The sequence below is a fragment of the Terrapene carolina genome, unplaced genomic scaffold (assembly GCF_002925995.2).
Source record: "Terrapene carolina triunguis isolate 2854851 unplaced genomic scaffold, T_m_triunguis-2.0 Scaffold33723, whole genome shotgun sequence".
In the NCBI taxonomy this organism is placed as follows: Eukaryota; Metazoa; Chordata; order Testudines; family Emydidae; genus Terrapene; species Terrapene triunguis.
Window position 1 is genome coordinate 6,561,786 of NW_020698074.1, and position 20,619 is coordinate 6,582,404.

General features: G+C 42.3%; 1 protein-coding gene across 2 annotated transcripts in view; it reads right to left on the reverse strand.

The window, feature by feature from the left end:
• LOC112119106 (engulfment and cell motility protein 1) overlaps positions 1 to 20,619 on the reverse strand; it is a 444,965-nt gene that overhangs the window by 27,592 nt on the left and 396,754 nt on the right. For both annotated transcript variants that reach the window (XM_026663518.1, XM_026663519.1), the window contains exons 17-18: positions 12,246 to 12,409; positions 4,461 to 4,573 (exon numbers count right to left, since the gene is read on the reverse strand). In XM_026663518.1, coding sequence (XP_026519303.1) covers positions 4,461 to 4,573; positions 12,246 to 12,409 — 277 coding nt within the window. The remainder of the gene's footprint in view (positions 1 to 4,460; positions 4,574 to 12,245; positions 12,410 to 20,619) is intronic.

The following is a 20,619-nucleotide window of genomic DNA, read 5'->3' on the forward strand; positions in this document are numbered from 1 at the left end:
CCCTCCAGAACCCCACCCACTACCTAAGCCTCCCTGTTCCTTATCCCCTAACTGCCCCCTCCTAAGACCACCCCTAACTGCCCCCCAGGACCCTACCCCCACCTGTACCCTGACTGCCCAAAACCTTATCCACACCCTCCCCCAGAAAGCCCCCCCTCGAACTCCCGCCCCCCCCCCGTCTCTTGACTGCCCCCTCCAGAACCTCCCTGCCCCTTCTCCGACCCTCTGGCCCCCTTGTTGTTGGCCTTCGCCTAATGTCTATGTGAGCTTGCTCAGGAACGGCTCCGTTCGTCCCGGCAGGCTGGCTGGCAGGGGAGAAGGAGCAGGGGAGGAGCTCCAGACTGCCGGAGGCGATCTGCGAATGCAGGGAGGGATCGCTGCTGCAGGGGAGAAGAGGAGGGGCTCTCTGGCTGTCGGAGCCTCATGTAAGTGGCACCATCCGTCCGGCTGCCCTGTTAGCCGCGTGGGAGGGGGAGAAGCCCGGACATTTATAAATTCCCCCCGGACGCTATTTTTAGCTCGAAAATCCGGACATGTCCGGGGGAATCCGGACGAATGGTAACCCTATTTTAGGGGTAATATATAGGGAAGCAAGCGCTCTCTCTCTCTCTCTCTCTCTCTCTATCAACAAGCCCTTCAGAGGCCCTGCTAGGGCAACAATCAAAGACTTCTTGATATAGTGAGAGAGCTCATGCTGTTATGATAACCCCATTTTCAAGTACAAAAGGCAGTGATATGACTGTAGATACTCCATATTCCATTTCAAGACCACCCCACTGAGGCAGTCATTGGCTTGGAGGATTTCCAGCTAAATCCAAATTTGAAAAAGATTGACCCCTCTGAGAGTGACAAAGTTTGCAAGCTCTCTACTCATTATTTCTTAAGTCAATTCTTTCAACCCACTGTGACTAACCATGTGTATCCTATCACCTGTTCAGACAACAGTCTTAATAGAAGTTTGCTCTGGAGTCTTTATCACAGAATAATGCCAGTTAATTATTTTTTAAATAGGCAATTAAATGGTTTTAGTTTCTGATGGGTGGCCTTGTTAAGATACCTCTTTGCACATTCTGCAGACTTGGAACATTTGCCCCAGGGGTTATATTAAAATAAATCATAAAAAGGATGCATCGAGATGCATGCATAATAAATCAGAGCAATTACATGACCTTACTGTTGTAACCATTGTCCTTTTTCCTTACCGCCCCCCATTGTTGCTGGGTTTTTGTTCTTTTTCCAGTTAGTTATCTTGTTAAGTCTAAACTTTCAGATTTGTGGAGATTGGCTCAGCTTGTGTGCACACAAGAGAGATGAGAAGAAGACTCATGGAGGCCTCCTCACTTTGCACTCATTATTAGTAGCTATTTGTTTTGCAGTAGCACCTAAAAGCCCCATTCAAGGAACCAAGGCCTCATTGTACTAGGCACCACAGGCATACGTAACAGCAATGCCCCTCTGCCATGTACATTGGCCAAACCGGACAGTCTCTATGTAAAAGAATAAATGGACACAAATCTGCCATCAGGATTCATAATGTTCAAAAACAGACTCCAACGAGAATCTGCTGAACTGGAATTAATTTGCAAACTAGATACCATTAACTTCAGCTTGAATAGAGACTGGGAGTGGCTGGGTCATTACACACATTGAATCTATTTCCCCATGTTAAGTATCCTCACACCTTCTTGTCAACTGTCCAAAATGGGCCATCTTGATTATCACTATAAAAATAAAAGACACTCCCGGTCTCAAATTGCTTACAGTCTAAGTAAGCCCATCACGGTCCTTACTTTTTACTGGGCACAAGGTCTCTGTAAGTTTAGCATCAACAGCATCATTAGCTTCCTTGATACCAGCAGGCCCCCCCGTGTGGGAGGAGGAGCATATGCAAGCACCTTTGCAAAAGGTGGCGCAGAAGCTGTCCCTGAATCAATAAAAATGTATGCTAGAGTTCCTGATGGAGCGCAGTGGAGGCACCCCCTTCAAAGTGCAGAAGTATCCTAAGGGCACAGTTATAGCCCATAGATAAGTCAGCTCTTTGGGGGAGCGTGGTGGGTTTCATTCACCCCTTGAGCACTCCACTGCCGTCTGGTCATGGTGCTGCCATTCTCTTTGGCTACTAGTGTCCCCCTGCAGGCTGTCAGCTGGCCTTTGTGGGCCTTATGTCACTTGGCCCTCTGGCTGGGCCCTTCCGGGGTATGACAAACTCAAAAATTAGAAACAGGTCCTTGCCCATCAGGGCCAATAATAAACAACTAGTTTCTTACTCTTTCTGGGTTAGATTCCCTGCCAGGGGTTGAATCAGCAGAGTTCCTTCTTAATCCCAGCCACTGACTGTGGCCAGTAATAGTCCCTGACCCAGCCTGGTTCCTCTGGCTGCAGCCTATGGAGCATCTCTCCTTGCTCCTCTGGCTCCAGCTAGGAACTGACTTGTGGACAGCAGGCAGCTACCTTTTATTTCAGCCTACTGAACCTTGATTGGCTGTTGCTGGTCCCTAGCAGTTCTGACTACCAGAGGCCAAATCTTGCTGGTTTCCCAAAGGCTGCTCTGTTCTTCACAGAGAACTATTTCCTAGGGTGGGGTGCAGCAGAGTAGTGGGGCCTCCAGTAGAGGGCCACAAAGGCCTGGTACACCCAGTCACCGGGAGGGACCATGTCTTTTATTTGCCTACAAAGCAGCATGCACACCTATGAATATGATACTAAAGCATAAATATGATACTAAAGCAATTAATTTGATTGTCCAATATAGTTCTTTGCAAGGCATAGTGCAAGGAACTTTTTGACCAGGGGCTGGATTTTAAACTTGTGTAAATCAGTATAATTCTGTTGAAGTGAATGGAGCTACACCAATATACACCAGCTAAGAATCTGGCCCATGTTTTTTTGAACTAACACTAGTTTAAAACAATCCATTACTTAAAGAACCAAAAATATTTCATCTTTCCTTTAGAGATTTGCCCAAACAACATCTTACCCAACCCTCTTTCCTCTCTCCCTCTCCAAAACTTTGGTGGTTCAGATAAAATGGATCCCAGATCCAAACAATCCCAGGATTATGGTTTGATTTAGTAAAACCAAAGCCAGGTGATAATTGCCAAACCAAAGCAAGTCTCCTTGACCACTCAGCAACTGTGCAGAAGATGCTGCTGTTGCTGCTGAGAATGTACATGTCACATGTCCCTACGGATCTCTATAAACATTTATAATGGCACACTGATGGGGTTCTTTTCTGAAAATCCTGTGCAATGGGTTCATTACATATTATTAAACATTACGATTATAAAGATTTAAAGCTGAATGACTTGGCCATCTTTTCTTCATCTTCATTTTCATCCTGGAAAATTTTCCAATTTGCAATTTTCCAAAACCATCCATCAGCTTTGGTTCAGGACAGTGCACTGCTTATCTTCTAGGATGAGAATATTGCCGGGACTATATTTTATGCACAGAAAGCTAACTTTCACATCAATCTCTAGTTCTCAAATATTTATCTCTCTAGATTTACTCCTAGCTTTTATAGTTTTCTAATTCATGTTGCATTTACAGTAAAAATAAAGATATAGAAATGTGAATCTCATTCAAATGCAGGTGGGAGTGGCCGGGTGTATGGAGGCAAATTTTGGAACCAACTTTGGGTAGCATGTTGAATCCACAGTTTCTTTCCTGAACTTCTGCTCCTGGGGAAGAAGGGGGCTACTGTTAGGGGAAACAGTGAGTGTGGTTTGGTAAAGTGAGCTGTACAATCCAAAACAGAGCAATGGTGCATGTGGCTGAGAACATAGCTCTTCTATGCCTATAATTTATTCATCCCAAGGGGCACAGGTTATGGATTTGAGTACTTTTTAAAATCTGCTAGCTTTTGAAATATTTAAGCATCACATTATGTTTAATGTAAATGATCATAAAAGAAGAAAATTAAGGACAGGAAGTAAGTAGAGAGGGGTGGTGAGTTGTGCACACCATAAGTAAAAGTGATGGGCCTTTGATGAGGTATATAAATAATTAGTAGCACAATTTAAAAGCAGTCTTTTAAAAAAGAATGTTCAGGTTCTGAATACCACAGTAGCTGGGTGTTATTAATTTACAACCTTAATTTCCAGAGGCAGGTAGATCTTTTGACTTTGTCATCAGCAAGATGTCAGAAGATCAAGAGAGCGTGCAAGGTATTTAACTCTTGCTGCAAAACCATTGCTTCAGATTTTTGTCAAATGCTGGGCCTAAAATGACTGGACCTATTCCAAAGTTCAGAGTTCATATGAGGAAAATTCAAAAATTCCCACTGAAGCATAGGACTGTCAAGAACAAAATTAACTAAAAGATTCCTTGGGTAATTCCTTCTAAGAAAAGTCTTCATAGTTGGATCTAAACACTAATACTGCCAATAAGTTATGCTCCTGAGCTAAACTAGAATAGAGAAAGAACAGTGAAATGCCAGACTATTCAGGCCTGAGCAGTACCTTGTCGCCGTCGACTATTGAGTTTCCTAAAGCAGGTGCCTTCGACAAGTCGGTTAAGACGTTGCTGTTTGATCAGCTCTAAGATTTCAGGCTGAATCTTCTCTTTTAGCTCCCTGGAACAAACAAAACAAAACCAGGCACTTTTTAGATTTATTCACGTACCATTTTTTCTCACTGAGATAGGCAGTGTCACGAGAGACTCAGCTTCATTTTGGGGATAGTAGTCTTACTTCAGCACCCCATCTGCTTCAAGGAGGGAAGTTGTCTAGTGGCAGGAATGGGAGGTCCTATTCACATCACTGTCAGTAAGTCAGTATGTGACCTTAGGCAGGTCATTTAACCTACTTGTGCCTCAGTGAAGCCATCTATAAAATAATACTTAGTATCATACATCACAAAGGCATGTGATGCACCTCACAGGATTATTGTGATGCTTACTTGATTAATTGACATAATCAGATGCAATGTTCTATGAAAGTGAACCTGTTATTGTTATTATTTAGTATAAGAGAGAAAAGATCATGCAAGTTATACAATCTGAAACACCAAGAGAAAATAGTGAGCAGTCCCAATTCCAGCTCAGACAAAATAATAACTGATTATACTTGATTGTTTTTATTTCTATATCACTCTGTGAATTTACTACCATATGGAGTTTGTTGAAAAGTTCTGCAGGTTTTGATACTAATGTGTATCTAGCGTTAAATGTTGATTTCAGACACTGTCATGAGGCTGCACAGGTGACTGAATTCATTGGCTATCTCCTTACTTAGATTCATTAAGAATACATAAAGGAGAGGTTTAAACATCAACTTGACAGCAAGTCTAGTAAGACTAAGATGTAACTGAATGTGTAGAGGGGTCATAAAATATGAAGTGTGTCAAGACCATAATTTTGGGTTGCTGTGTGAATAAAGTAATACCAGACATCATTGTGTATAGCAGTAATCACAGTCGAGACTCAGGAAAGGAGTGCAATTGTAGAGGTAAATCAAAATTCCTCCCCTCTGGAAAACATCAGACTTTCCATCTATGTTGATTGCCATGTTCATGTATCACTTCATCTCACATGCCCTCTGCATGCAGAAACCCCACTGAAATCATAGCAAGTTCTGTGTATAAAGATTGCGCCCTTAATCAGATATGCCATAATCCTCCCAGGTACTAGTTAAATGCTTATATATATTGGAACAGGAGTTCTTGATGCACAATCTGCTGTATATTTACAAGCTGTGAAAAATTTATCCATTCAAATATCAAGTGACTAGAACTATAGAAACAAACTACCTTTAGAAAGTATTTTATTAGTACTCTTATGATTATTTTCAAATACCATAGTTTTCCCACTGAGAGCCATGGTATGAATATTCTGCATGGTATTTATATACTGTCAAAAGACTTTAGTGCTTGAATAGGTTTCTTGGTTTTCCAAGCTGGCTAACTTCCCCACGCTCTTTAGGAAAGAGATGGAGAAAAGGCCCCCAAATACAACAGCAATGAGATACAATCTGGATTGGTTTAGCAGTTCTTTAATACAGTGTACATCTCACTGAAATGGCCTCAAGTGTTCGAGCACAGTATAAAGAACAGTTTGATATTTATGCAGTTCAATCCAGAAATTGGATAATTATCACTAAAGTGCACAGAATCATAACACTATAGAAATTAGACATGAAAAACCTAAAAAGGTCATCTAGTACATCCTAGTCCAACTGGTCAGGCTCAGTGTTCCTTCCTCGGGCCAAGGACTGTATAGTGCTTGACACAAATCGGGGGTCCTCTAAATAATAATACCTGAGAAAAATTAAATAATTCTTATTTATCCACTGCCAGACAGGTTTACCAGGTGGCTCGCAGAATACAGAGAGCACATTGTCTCTGCTCTGAAGAGCTCACAGCCTAAACAGACAGCATGCAGGCAAGGCACAGGGGAAATGTGGACTTACAAATTAACAAGGTGATAGAAGTGATGTGAGGTAAATCCCACTCCCCTCCCCTCTGAGATTGCAGTTTTGCCTTTTGTTAACTCCCATGTTTCCTCCTCTTCCCCTCCCCCCCCCCCCCCCGTTGTTGTTGCCCAACATAAACCAGAGGCAGAGAATGAATTTGAATGCTAGCCAATCCAAAAATAAACAAAAACCCTCAAAAGTGGCTCAGTATCTAAAGGCTTTCTTGCCATAAGACAGAGGGAGGAGGGGGCCTTCTCTCTCTCTCTACTGGTATGGCCTGCAACTCCGCAGTATCCGAATGCCCCACAGAGATAATACTTCTCAGCATTACAGGGTATTTATTATCCTAGTTTTTACAGATGGGGAAATTTGGCATGTGGAGATTACTGGGGAGCTTTTCAAATGCACAAAGAAGAGCCAGGTGCCCAATTCTCACTGATTTTCAATGAGCCTTTGAAAATCATCCTCTAGTGACTTGAGCCTAGATCCTGTGCCTTTAGCACGAGACCATCTCCCCTCCTGCCTGGTCAGCCTTCACCCTAGTGTCCTCAGCATGGTGGCCAGTGTAAAATTGTTTTCTACCATACTTTTTCCAGTGCTTTGTCTAACCTCGATTTAATTTTCTTAAGCAACATGGCACCAAGTACTTCCTTTGCAAGACTATTCCAAAACCTAATTCATCTCACTGTCAGGAAGGCTTTCACTCTTACTACTTTCAGATTATATAAAATGGGGTGGGATACACTGAGCAATCCTGCTAATTACTACCCACGGACCTAAATAAAGGACATTATCCTCTGAAGCATTTACGTTTCCTCAATCACTGAAGTCAGTGGGAGTTGAGGGAGTTCAACCATTGTAGGGTTGGGCCCAAAATCAGAAGAGCCACTCCACTTACTGGCAGAAATATCTCACTCTGCCTAATTTGAAAATCAAATCTGGAGAGCAGTAAGAGGAACACAATTTTAAATATATTTTGGGAACGTTTTTATCTTATGATTTCAGAGTACCATAAAATCCAGTCTGTGCCTGGGGAAAGGGCGAGATAGCAAGGAAAATATGAGGAAGGGATAAAACAGCTGATTGCGTTTTAGTTTCTACTACATTCCAGCGATTTAATAATCACAAGGGTTAGGGGGCTGGAAAGGATAAAACACTTGAGAGAGCCAAATAATAAGGTATCACTAACTTTATGATTCTCCCCATTGGTCTCAGCACACCATCAGCTACTTGCTTGTAAAACACACATCTTAGCCACTCATAGCTCACAAGATCTTTAGAAATTATTTTATTTTTTTTTAAAAACAACAGAGGGTTTTTTAGTACCACTTTCATCTGTCTCTAACCCTGTACCTTTCCAACTCCCAGCTCAGATTCCTTCCAATCAGCAACAGTCACTTTTTCTAGAATTGGGTATTTTATAGTCATTTAAATCATTATATCACAATAGAAAAGTAATCCCAAAGCACCTTTCATCTATTATATTGTATTCTCTCCTATTCATTAATGCTTCCTGAACAGTTATTATTGACACTTTCCAGCCTAGCAGAAAATTGTTAAAGATAAAAGAAAGGTATAAAAACCCAAATCCCTCCAAATGTTCCCCTCTGTGTTGCTGACTTACAAACAATCCGTCCCTTACAACTGCTTCATTTAACAAACTCTCCCTAAGCCATTCCAGCCTCCTCTTAAACATCATAATTTTACTTTTTTATTCACTCAGCTTTACTGCTATTTAGTTTGCCAAAGAAATGACCTAGTGCTTTGCATAGCAACATGATCAGTAGAACTGGGCACACCGGCGCTGGGCAAACTACGGCCCGTGGGCTGCATCCGGCCCTTCAGACATTTTAATCTGGCCTCGAGCTCCAGCCAGGGAGTGGGGTTGAGGGCTTTCCCTGCTCTGCACATGCAGTGGCTCTCGGAAGCAGCGGCATGTCCTCCCTCTGGCTCCAACGCGTAGGGGCAGCCAGGGGGCTCCGCACGCTGCCCCTGCCCCAAGCACCGCCCCCGCAGCTCCCATTGGCCGGGAACCACGGCCAATGGGAGCTTCGGGGTGGTGCCTGTGAATGGGACAGTGCGCAGAGCTGCCTGGCTGCGCCCCCATGTAGGAGATGGAGGGGGGACATGCCGCTGCTTCCAGGAGCTGCTTGAGGTAAGCGCTACCCAGAGCCTGCACCCCTGACCCCCCCCCATGCCCCAACCCCCTGCCCCAGCCCTGATCCCCCGCCTGCCCTCTGAACCCCTTGGTCCAAGCCTGGAGCACCCTTCTGCACCCCCAACTCCTCATCCCCACCCCACAGCCCACACCCTGAGCCAGAGCCCTCACCCCCTCTGGCAACCCAACCCCCAATTTTGTGAGTATTTATGGCCCCCCATACAATTTCCATACCCAGATGTTGCCCTCAGGCCAAAATGTTTGCCCACCCTTGGGGTACACCCTTCTATCTTCTTTTCTTCTTCTGCTAGCCTTAATCCTATCTATATGGGGTCAGCACTTTTAGTCCTCCTTCTCCATTCCAATCTGTCTTGAAGCAGTTCCTCAGAAACTCCGCAGCTAATCAAATACTTTTGAATGAAATTCATCCATCTAATTTTGGATCTTCCCAACCCTTCTCATACCCTCTGCTTCTAAATTTAACACCCTGTTTCCTATATATTCTTCCGAACTTCTTTTCACATGCCCAAACCATCTAAGCCTGAATTTCTCTTAGCTTTTCTTTAATTAATTCCACCATCACACTTCCCTTAATTCGTTCATTTCAAACATAATCGAGCCTGGTAACTCCAAGCATCCATTTTAACTTTTCCACTGTATTCAAGATCTGCTCCTGTCTACTCCTCAGTGCCCAGCATTCAGAGTCATACAAAAATGGATTTTGTAGATCTTATTTTTCAATTTGATAGGTACTCTACTATCACAGATCATGTTGCTCACTTCCTTCCATTTAGTCCATGCCTTTCCTGTTCTGCTTATAAATTCCTTCTTGATTTCATCATTATCCTTTACTATTGAACCTAGGTTCTCGAACGTCCGTACCTTTTGGTAATGGGTGGGCTCCCAGACTTAGAATTCCATTGTTTTACTGCAAGGTATCAATGAATCTACTGACCACATAACCTGTTTTATTTCTGCTGATTTTCATGCCATTTCTTTCAAATACACACCTCTATTTTTCTATATCTTCTTCACTTCCTCTTTGCTCTCCTCCACAAGTACACCTCTACCTCGATATAACGCTGTCCTCGGGAGCCAAAAAATCTTACTGCGTTATAGGTGAAACAGCGTTATATTGAACTTGCTTTGATCCACCGGAGTGTGCAGCCCTGCCCCCCCGGAGCACTGCTTTACCACGTTATATCCGAATTCGTGTTATATCGGGTCGCATTATATCAAGGTAGTGGTGTACTACATCATCTGCAAAAAACATGCACTGGGGGGGCCACTCTCTGGATGTCTTTTGTAAGTGCATCAAGCACCAACATGAACAAAGAGGGGCTCAGTGCAGAGCCTTGATGTGCCCTGACTCTTACTCGGAACTATTCTATTTCTCCATTTGGCTTTTTAACTGTGGGTGCACCCTTCCATAGCCATTCAAAAATGATCACATTCAAACACACCCTGTTTTCCCATGGATTTGCTGTTTTGCCAGAACTGGAAGTCGATAAGACTTGAGCTCTGATGTCCCAATAACACTGTGACCTTAGGGAAACAAATTCCTCCTTGCAAAACTGAGCTAATGCAATTATGTGAGTCTAAATTAATAACTAAAATAAATAATAATAATAAATAATAATAATGCCACCATTCCCACTTCAAACTCAAACAAAAGTTGATTTGGAGCATTGTAGACCAAAAGTTTGAAGAGCTATAACTTCTGTATTTTATATGTGGGAACATCAGCAAAAAGGCTCCTTCATGCTGGGGCTGTGAATAGTTACAATCCATTAGCCACATCCTACTACAGCTCTAAATAAGGCTACTGACTTTATATTCAGTTGTGAACAATTTCTTTCTAAGTATCTGCAATTCTTTAGGTCTCTGTGGAGAACCAAAACTACCTTCTCTGGCTTGTTCTCTCTTTTACACACAATGGAGTCATGATTTTATACTTATGTTATTAGTGGCATCTACACAATTTGTGAGAGTTCCGTACATGGAGCCAAATCACAGGGGAAACTAAAAGAGCACTTTCCCTTCACAATCAAGAATAAGTGATCAGAGATGCAATCAAAATGGAAATTCATAGAATTTAAATCACCATGAATACAGTCATGATTGTTTAAACAGCTTAGTTATTTATTTCTTAAGCTTAGCATTTGTCTTGGATCTGAAATGAGTTTCTTTAACATTTACACTGCTTTTAATTGTATCATGGAATGCATTCATTACATTTTGTGGATGCAGACTTTACACTGTGACAATGGCTAGCAACACTGATATTTGGAATCAGAGAGCTTGTGCTGAACTAGCAAATTTCACCATGGTAGGCCAGGCTCAAAGTGAATATAAATAGTTGACCTGTATCACTGATAAATAGTTGACTCACTGGGAAAGTGAGGAAAACAAGAAGCTTTGGGGACAGGTGTAGCACCACTAAGCTGCTTTGAATCTCTGGGTGTTACAAAAGATTGGCAAAGAACTGCTTTGAAGTGTAGGGATGCAAAGCATTTGTACTCCAGTTTTGAACTGATGCAAGACTACAGGTGATATCAATTCTAACTGGGTTCTAGGTCCTAACATTCTAATAATCTGAAGACATAAAAGAATCATTGTCCCTTTGATTCCAGTTAGCATTATTAAAGTTTGTAACTCTCCTTAGTTTATGCTTTCACCATTGTCCTGTCCGAGAAAGGCCCATAGAGTTTGCACATAAATGTATTTTTGCGGATAAACCAAAACCAGAGTCTCATATATGAATCCTTTTGAACTCCAGAGTGATGGAACTGAATTACCTAAATACAAATCCATCTTTACAGTTTCGTCCCATTCAACTTCAAATGTGGCCAACGTTTCATGAAATTTTGGTTTAAAATGATGGAACTCTCACAGTTTCTCAGCTGATCATCTCAAAAGGTTTCTGTTAGTCTGGGTCAAAAGACATGAGATTTGAGCACCACTGAAGATGAACCTGCCCTATGTCAATAGTTTGGCTTCAAGCCCTACTCCAGTGCAGATCCAAAGTCACTTCCATGGCTCATCTTTAGCATTTTCACATATAATGGAGATGCAGACATTTTGAGAAGCAGACACAAGCTATAATAGAGATACCACAACTGATACATAGCATTAGACCATATGGAATGAGTATTACACTGCATATATGTTAACAAGAAATCACCTAGAAATAAGTAACTGTACCTTACTAACATCAAAGATAAAACAAGCAAAGAAAAGATGACACTATCATGCAAACACTTTTTTATGGAGCCAATTTATACTGGTGCTAGTGCTCTGGGCTATTTGCCTGGCTCAGAGAAGTGATATTTTGAATCTTTATGGGGCATTGGACAGAAGACAAAATTTCACCTTAAAAAAATTAATGTGCACACAACCACACAAAGCATGGAAATGGCAAAGCATTATTTGCTGCAAATAAGTCATGCTAGGCCCTATAGGGATTGGCCAAATCTGTTATAACTGAACTCAAAGAAACAGTTGAGATTCCCAGCAGAAGAAAGCATATGCACTTCAATCAGATGCTATTCCACTGCTTTTGAGCAGTGCTCCCTGGGCAATTTTTCCCCTGGGTTCTCCCTGAACAGTTCACAAATGTTATTCACATTTGTTAGTCCTTGCATGCAAGAAGCGACTTAGAGAGGGGAAAGTACTTACAGAATTGGACGAGACTGGAAATCTTCCTGGTTCATCCTCTCGGATTGACGGATTTTCAAAATTTCTGTGTAACTTAGATTCTGAAGTTTACTTTTGAATTGGTCCAGAGAGCTAGGCTTGGTAGTGAGTGCTCTCATTATTTGCTCTTTCACCACCTGCATTACCTGTAGATGAAAGCAAGAAAGTATTATTTTTTTAACTCTTTGGTTTTGATTTCAAATAATATTCCAGTGTATGTTGCAATTAGATGGTGTGGGGAACAGGAGAATTTTAATAATTATCAATAGTGATCACAACGCAAATTTTGCACCATGGACTGCAAAGGAGTTAACCTCTAATTGGATGCCACATATAACAACAAGGGCTCAACTACACTACAATAAATAATCCTCTTGGGGGACCCACTTACAATACAGTTATCTGCTAATACTGTTAAAAAGCAATTCCTGCTTTCTAGTGTGAATGGGACTGTCACTGTCTTACAGTACCATGCTATAGTCCTGCTTTGGCCAAGGCCATAGCCTGGTTTGGGGACAAAGGAGTAACAGAAGGTTGTGTCTCTTCTACATTATAAGACAGAACTACATTTTAATCATGTAAGGGGAACCAACCAAACAGAATGCCCCAACACAGTTTTTATTGTAGAAAATGGTATAGTCTGTAATAGGGTGACCAGTGTGAAAAATCGGGACGGGGGTAGGGGGTAATAGGCACCTACATAAGACAAAGCCCTAAATATCAGGACTGTCCCTATAGAATCGGGACATCTGGTCACCCTAGTCTGTCAGAGTCCTGAGACTGAATTCGCTCCCTGGTTTCTGCCAACTCAGCCCAGGCTGTGGGGCCCCTTCAGAAAGTCTACGTGGAGACGGAATGCAACAGTGCAAACTGTTGGGGGTCTGGAGCTGGGTGGATAGCTCACAAAGCTGGAGAGCATCCATAAGAAGGGCTTTATGGCACTCCTAGTGGAGTTTAAAGCTGCCCTCCCTAGCAGAGGGCAGTAGCAAAGTCTGATAACTGCAGTACTTTGCTCCAATCTGTATTGCATATGGGGAGGGGTGCATCTGATATATATATATATGCAGGTATAACTGCTGTGTGATTATGATGTGCTTTTCTTTTCCATTCCAGTTTTCTCCCCCTTTGCCTTTCTCGAGACTATTTGGTGCAACCACTCGAGTTTCAACCTCAGCCTAGAGGGTCACTGATCTTCACACTGTCTCAGGCACCCATTACTTATTCACAAGGAGTAGAGTACATAGCGAAGGAAATGAAGCTAGTAACAAAAGAATATAAAATCAGGAGAGGGTGATCAATTTTCTAAGGTTGCTATAGGATTGCTTTTGAAGCAGTGCCATAAAAAATGCAGACTAAAGAATTAGAATGAAAGATGTCTGTACAACAGAGAGATATCTACATATTAACTATTTTGCTAGGAGAAAACTGTTGAGACACAGTTAACTTAAGGGATTTGTTTGGCACCAGTACCCATAAATATATATCACAGATTGATCTCTCTCTCGCTCGCTCTCTTTGCTTCTTTCCTCACTGCTGGTACAAATAACATACTTTGAAATGCTTATCTGATTCTGTCTTTAGGTGGAGTGGGGGGAAAAAAAACAGTTTATCAGACTTAAAAAGATTTTTCTCCCTCACAGCCAAGCCAGGCTGACAAGGAGGAGGAAATAGTAACATTCAGCCCAGATCAAAGCAGATCTGTGATAGGAATTAACATCTGGGAAAAGAGGATAGAAAATATTCTTGCATAGTTTTTTCTTTTCTTTTATTCCTTCGTCTTCACTAATATTTCTAAAAATGGAAGCTTGATCCGTTAGCAGACTATGCATTCTGAAAAAGTTCCTTTTCCCAAATGTGTGTATGTTATTGTTTTAGTTTCACTGCATCAACCTTGAAACTGTCATCATCTGAGCTGTGTTTTTGACGTTCATTTCTTGAGATGCAACATCCCTTTTAGACATGAGCTATATACTCATTCTAGTCTTGCTACCAGGTGCAGTAAGCAAATTGAAGCAATTAAAAAGAGATAAGAAAATCTCTCTATTGCATGAACTGCACACTCCTGAGCTTTTTCCAACAATCCATTTCCAAAAGATGATGATGTTTTTCCCCTTCATAATTCTCTCTCTTCAATCAGGCACAAGTTTACATTTCCCCATCTACTTCCAACAGGGCCGGCTCCGGCTTTCTGGCCGCCCCAAGCAAAAAAACAAAACAAAACAAAAAAAACGGGGCGGCCAGAACGGCAAAGCAAAAAAAACCCCCCAAACCTGCGGCGCAGTTGCAGGGGAACCGGCTAGCGGGGGGTGGGGTGGGGGAGGGAGTGGGCGGGAGAGAGAGAGAAGGGGGGCAGCCAGGGCTAAGTGGGGGGCGGCCACGCGGCCCCTCCCGCCGCACTGCGCCGCCTGCCGGGAGGGCTCCGCTCCGGTCGGCGGGGAGGGAAGGACGAGGACTGCCCTACTGGGCTTGCTGCAGGGCGCTCCCATCCTCCGCGCCGCCGCTCCCTACAGGGCGGCCGGAGCGGAACAAAAAAAAAAAAAAAAAAGCGGCCGTGCTGCCCTAGGATTGGACGGAATGCTGCCTCGTTCAATCTGCCGCCCCAAGCACCAGCTTGCTCGGCTGGTGCCTGGAGCCGGCCCTGACTTCCAAAGGGTCATTTTCTGCTGCCCTTACTCAGAGGAGCACTTTACTTTGAGTGTGAACTTGCAGAGTAATATACTACTCTTCGTAAGTTTGGTAGACTCTGGCCCAAACAAAGTAGAGGGTCCAATCAATCAATCAATCCACACATTTTAATATCCCTATCATTGTGGTATTTGGGCTATATCTATAAGATTTTTTAAGGATAATTCATCAGGTAAAAATATATAGGATTCTTTATTCCATGTTTCAGCTGCTGTTCCTTCACCACTTCTAGCGATGTTTGCTTTCAGGTGGCTGCTGTCTGCAGTCCACCAGATAGACCTCTTCTAACTGGTTATTCTACTTGGCTTATTGGCATGGTGTGAGTGATTGATTCGGTTGTCTGTTTCAAAGAGGATGTCTGCATGCTTGTAAACTGATCATTTAAGAGGAACAACTTTTCTCATTGGCTACATTCACAATATAGCTAACAGATTACGCAAGTCCAAGTATTAAATATGCCATCCTTGGCTACTGATTTTACATTGCCCCAGAAATTAAATGTAAATGAGCACACTATCATGATGTTTGAACACGAAGGGACTGATCCAAAGTTGATGGGAATCCTTGCAGTGACTTCAATGGGCTTTGGATCAGGCCCTAAAGGAGTTTCTGAAGTCTAATGAAAAAAATGTCCATAAAAGAATAGCCAGAAACTGATGCTCCTAACGTAAGGAACAGGTGTACTGCTTATTCATAAACCCATATTAGACAGACCAGGTTCCATCTGATTTCTGGTTCCATCTTTCTTTGTCTGTCTTCTTGGCAGCAATTATAGCACCAGTGAAGGAAAACATGCCACCCCAGTTCAGTTTTTCCAATGAGCATGAATTTGGCCCTGGGTATCCCCTCTATTTATCAAGATTGTTACAGGTTCTAGTTGAGCATCTTTAACATAAAGACCTCAGATAGAACATGGTTTTAAAATACTGTAGTTAGCTCAGCTCTTATAGGCCCAATGCTGGACTGTTCACTGCAATTGATTTTTACATCCAACCAACAGCCATGATTTCTGCACCTCGTACTATGCAGTTGCTAACCTTAAAGTACATTTTCAAATGCAGATACTTAAAGTTAGGCACCTAAATAAGTGGTCTGATTCTCAAAGATGCAGAGCGCCCCCAACGTTCATTGAAGTGGAGTGCTCAGCACCTCAGAAAATCACACCATTAATTTAGATGCTAAAGTTGCAAACACTTACACACATGCTTAACTTTAAGACTATGAGTGATCCCTGTATTTGCAGTAGCTGTTGTAATGCAAATAACATGCATGTTTTCCAGTGCTATAATCTTGAAAGCTAACCAGAGGAGAATTGTTAAAGAACGATCAAATCCTCTTTGTGACACCTTTTCCCCCATCAGCACAAGATGGCAGAGTCAACAGGCATGCCAGAGCTAAACCATTGAGGCGATCATCTTCTTCTTAGTGTTAGTTGTGGAATGGTATTTAACAAGTCAAATTAAGTGCCACAGCTGCTAGTTGAGTCATCTCCCTAGCATTGGGAACCACTGCCAAGAACTTATCTGCTCAAAATCTCTAAAGCTGAGTTGCTAGCTCTTGATTACTGCTGCTTGGGAGATTAATTGATCTAAGCTTAGGATCAACACATTTAAAAATTGACCTTACAGGTGTAATTAAAGGAACTCTTTTCCTCAGTATTTCTTAGGATATATCTACACTACTAGACCTATAGTGACACAGCTGCAGCTATGCCACTATAGCAATGTGGTGCAGACACTTACTACAATGATGGAAGGAGTTTTTCCATTGCTGTAGTAAATCCACCCCCTTGAGGGGAGTAGTTAGGCTCATGGAAGAATTCTTCCATTGACCTTGCAATGTCTACACTGGGGCTTAGGTTGGGTTTAACTACGTTCCCTGTGTGTGAATTTTCCACACCTCTGAGCAACATAGCCAGGCCAACCTAAGTTTTAGGTGTACACCAGGCCTCCATGTTGTTAAACATAAACATTGTATATGGTGACTGCAAATGCATTATATATTTTTTTCCCATAGGACATATGCAGGATTAGATTTTGAGGGGGAACATTTTCTCCATTTTGTATCTTTTTTGTTTGATTTTTTCTAGACTGATCCACTGTTATGTGGTGAGGCAGAACTATGAGTTGGGCAGTTTGCTAAAGGTGGTCAACTTAACTGAGACTAGTCAAAGAGTTGGAGTGGTAAAAAATTAAATATATTTTTTATTTTGTGGAGCACAGTGACTTAAGCCCAACTTACTTGTCTGGAATGAGATGGCGGTGCCTTTCATGTCTATCGAATCTAACCTATCTACTGGATTTCTAAGTTGGCCATTACTATATTATCTAACTTCATATACAACTTTTTAGATAGCTCTCGACATATCCTTGTTTGACGTCATCTCTGTCAAGTCACATTTTGATTACTTCTATCTTCCCACCACTCTTATCTTTTTCTCTTTTGTTCTCTCTTATCTCTTGGCATCGGAATTTATTTCTATGCAAAATAAAGACTATCCCATTCAAGTAGGCAGATCAGAAGTCTGAACCCTTTGGCTTTACAGTAAGGGCTTGTCTATACAACCCCACAGGGCAGACTACGGAGGTATGCGTTGCAGCATGCACTGATGTGTTGCACCGTAACTACCCTCACATAGACCCTGCTAGCATGAACTAAAAGGTACCTAGTTTGCGTTAACACAGTCCTGTTTGAAACAAGTCATTTAAATATCAACACTGTTAACTATTTCAGTACTGACTTTTTTAACAGAAACATCCAGCATCAATGCATCAGCACATGTGGTAGTTGTAGAGATGGAGATGGGGTGGGTGGGGAGGTAGAGGGGCGGGGGTGATAGCTTCCCTAAATCAGTTTTTGTAAGAGTGCAGTGCAGTGCCATAGCCTCAGAGTTCTTCAAGGCTGATCTCTCTCTCCTCAAGTCTCAGCTCCAGGATTCATTCCTCAAATGAATTTCCTGTCCTCTGCCCAGGAGGAGAGTAGAGATTTGGGGGTAGGAATGAGCATCTGTTAACCTCCTTTTCTATGCCTACCCTGGACAGGGAGTGGTGAGGAAAGATATGAGCTTGAACACGAGGTAAGGAGAACAACTCTTTTGCCTTTCAGCTCCTAGGGGCCATTCCTGAGGATGCTGAGCAGTAGTCTCCCCTTCCTGCTTTTTCCATCTTTCTCTGGTCTTATCACTCACCAGTGACAGCTGCTTCCCAGCTCCATGAGGAGCCAGACTGGACAGAGTGGCTGGGGATAGGAGGAGTGAGATTGTTGCTTAGCAGAGATCTGTGGAAGTGGGGGAAAATGAACAACTACATTTCTCCTCAGATGTGGGCAGGTGGGAAAAGAGGCTCCATGGCCTAAGCACTATGCAGAAGATTATTTTGAGAATGAAGCCAGGAGGGAGTTGGAATTTAGGTATTCCTCGTGGAAGTAAAGTAGATAGCTTTGCCATTGCTATGTCTGGGTGTTCTGTAAATACAGTTCAGCAGAAATGGACCATTAATTGCTGCACTAGACTCATTATATCCCTGACCTACAGCACATCTGCAGGCAAAGGAAATAGTCTGCTGGGAACTAAACACATGGCTTGGTTTTACATTTCATTTCAGGAGTACAATCTACTGGCTGCACTGACACATTTCCTTGGTGAATGCATATCTGCACCGGTTCTCTTGGAGACCTCCAATCTATTTAAAACATTGTTTGGGGATTTTTTGGTTGACTGAAGTCAGAAATAGAAGCAGAGGCATGGACTCTGAGGGATAGCAGCTTGAATTTGATGCAGTAAATGACAAAAATACGGGAAAAGGATTTATAGGAAAGAAGTGATGTGGCTGGAGAGACAGGGAAGGAAGATGACTTCAGTAGTGGCACATTGAATAGATTGAAGGAGGCAAGATAAGAAGAAAGAAGGCTGGAAAGAAGGGTATAGCTATGAAGAAGAAGGATGGCCAGGGCGGGGACAGGGGTGTAGAAGGGTGTAATGTTGTTATTGCAGCAAAGCTGTTACAGCTGCTCAGGGCTTCGGTCCTTGGAGCTCCAGTGTTATCAGCACTAACAGAGAGTGCAGCCTGCTAATTCAGCAGACCTTGATGTTATTTATAGGGAACAACCAGAGGGATGGTTTGGTGACAACGGCACTTAGCCAGGTTTATTGCCCTCAAGTACATTAACAACCTGGCAAGGAGCGTCTCAGTCAGCAGCAGGAGTCTTTGCTGTCCCCTCGGCCACACAAAAGGTTAAGGCAAGGTCTCCTGACATGTATAGATTAAGACAAACAACTGGAATAAACAATTTACATACCACCTTACATGTTTTATGACATCTGTTTGTTACTTCCCCTTGTACCTTTTTCCTGGTATTTCAGACAAAACATCCCTATTCATTATTCTGTCAAACCCTCTTATCTTGTGCTAGATTGGCGTGTATTTGTATTGGCATTCTGGAATGTATTTACGCAACTATTTAGTGCCTAGTACTTTCTAGGAGTACTTATGTTTTAGCAACACTAGCAGCAGCTTTGCCAAGTTTATGTATCAGACAGTGAACTTTAATACATGGCCTGACTTTCATTCACAGCCTCTGTTTCAGGCCTAAGGTTTTGCACTAGGGCTAGTGCTCCAGGCTCTCTCTTTACTACAAGAGGTTTTAGCAGTATGGATTAGCAAAATAAGGATGGAATCTGGTTTATATTAAAAGAGAAAGAAACAAAAGCACCAGTGAAAGATCAGATAGGCTGGGAGAAGGGTCAACGATATGAGAAGTCTGTGAACCTGGGAGACAGTACTACAATGGAGTTTCAATAGTGACAGAGCAGGAAAGCAGAGGAGAAGGATCTGGAGAAGAGATAATGGAAGAAGATCAAATGAAAGGAAACAGAAGGGACAAAAGGAGGAGTAAAGGAAGGGGTAAAGGGTAAAGCGTGAGGGTCAGGAGACAGCCAATAGAAAAGAAATATCAACAGAGACTGGGATGAAGGAGGACAGAGTGAAACTAATGGTGGAGGAGAGAGAAATGAAAAAAGGTGTTTAAGAATGTGTGAAATGCAGGACGAATGAGACTAGGAAAAGGACTTGAGAAGGAAGTCATCAGCAGGAATCTTGCAAGAACTAATCATGTGAGTTTTCATGCATTTTGGTTCAAAAACTGTGAGAACAGCTCACAACATTTTGACAGAATTGAATCTGCACACAATTTGGCCTCAAAACTCATCTAAACATAATCTGAATCATCTGAACAGCACTTCCTGAGTCCATCTCTGATTTAAATAGGAACTACTGAGGGATGAGAAGCATCTTTCTTTACATTTAATATGTACAGAAGGAGATGAATATTTGCACCAAAAATGAGACTTAAATTGGTCTCTTTTCTGTTCATCATGCCCCTGGAGCAAGTGAGGCAAGAGATGACTCCTGAATGACAAAGCTTTTCTGCCCAAGTAAAATAATGTGCAAAGTTAATATGACGGTCTCTGTAAACTCGCTTGTTAGTTAATTGAAATCTTAGTTCAACCAAGATTACATTATTGCTTTCAGTATCTGACAAAGGCCCCTGGCAAAATAAAACATGCACAAATCATTTGTCGGTGGCATTTAATCCAGGGCTTTTCACTAACAAAATGTGCTTAGCTCCTCAAACAAGTTTTCAAGGGGGAGAGGAGATGGAAAAGAGAGAGAGT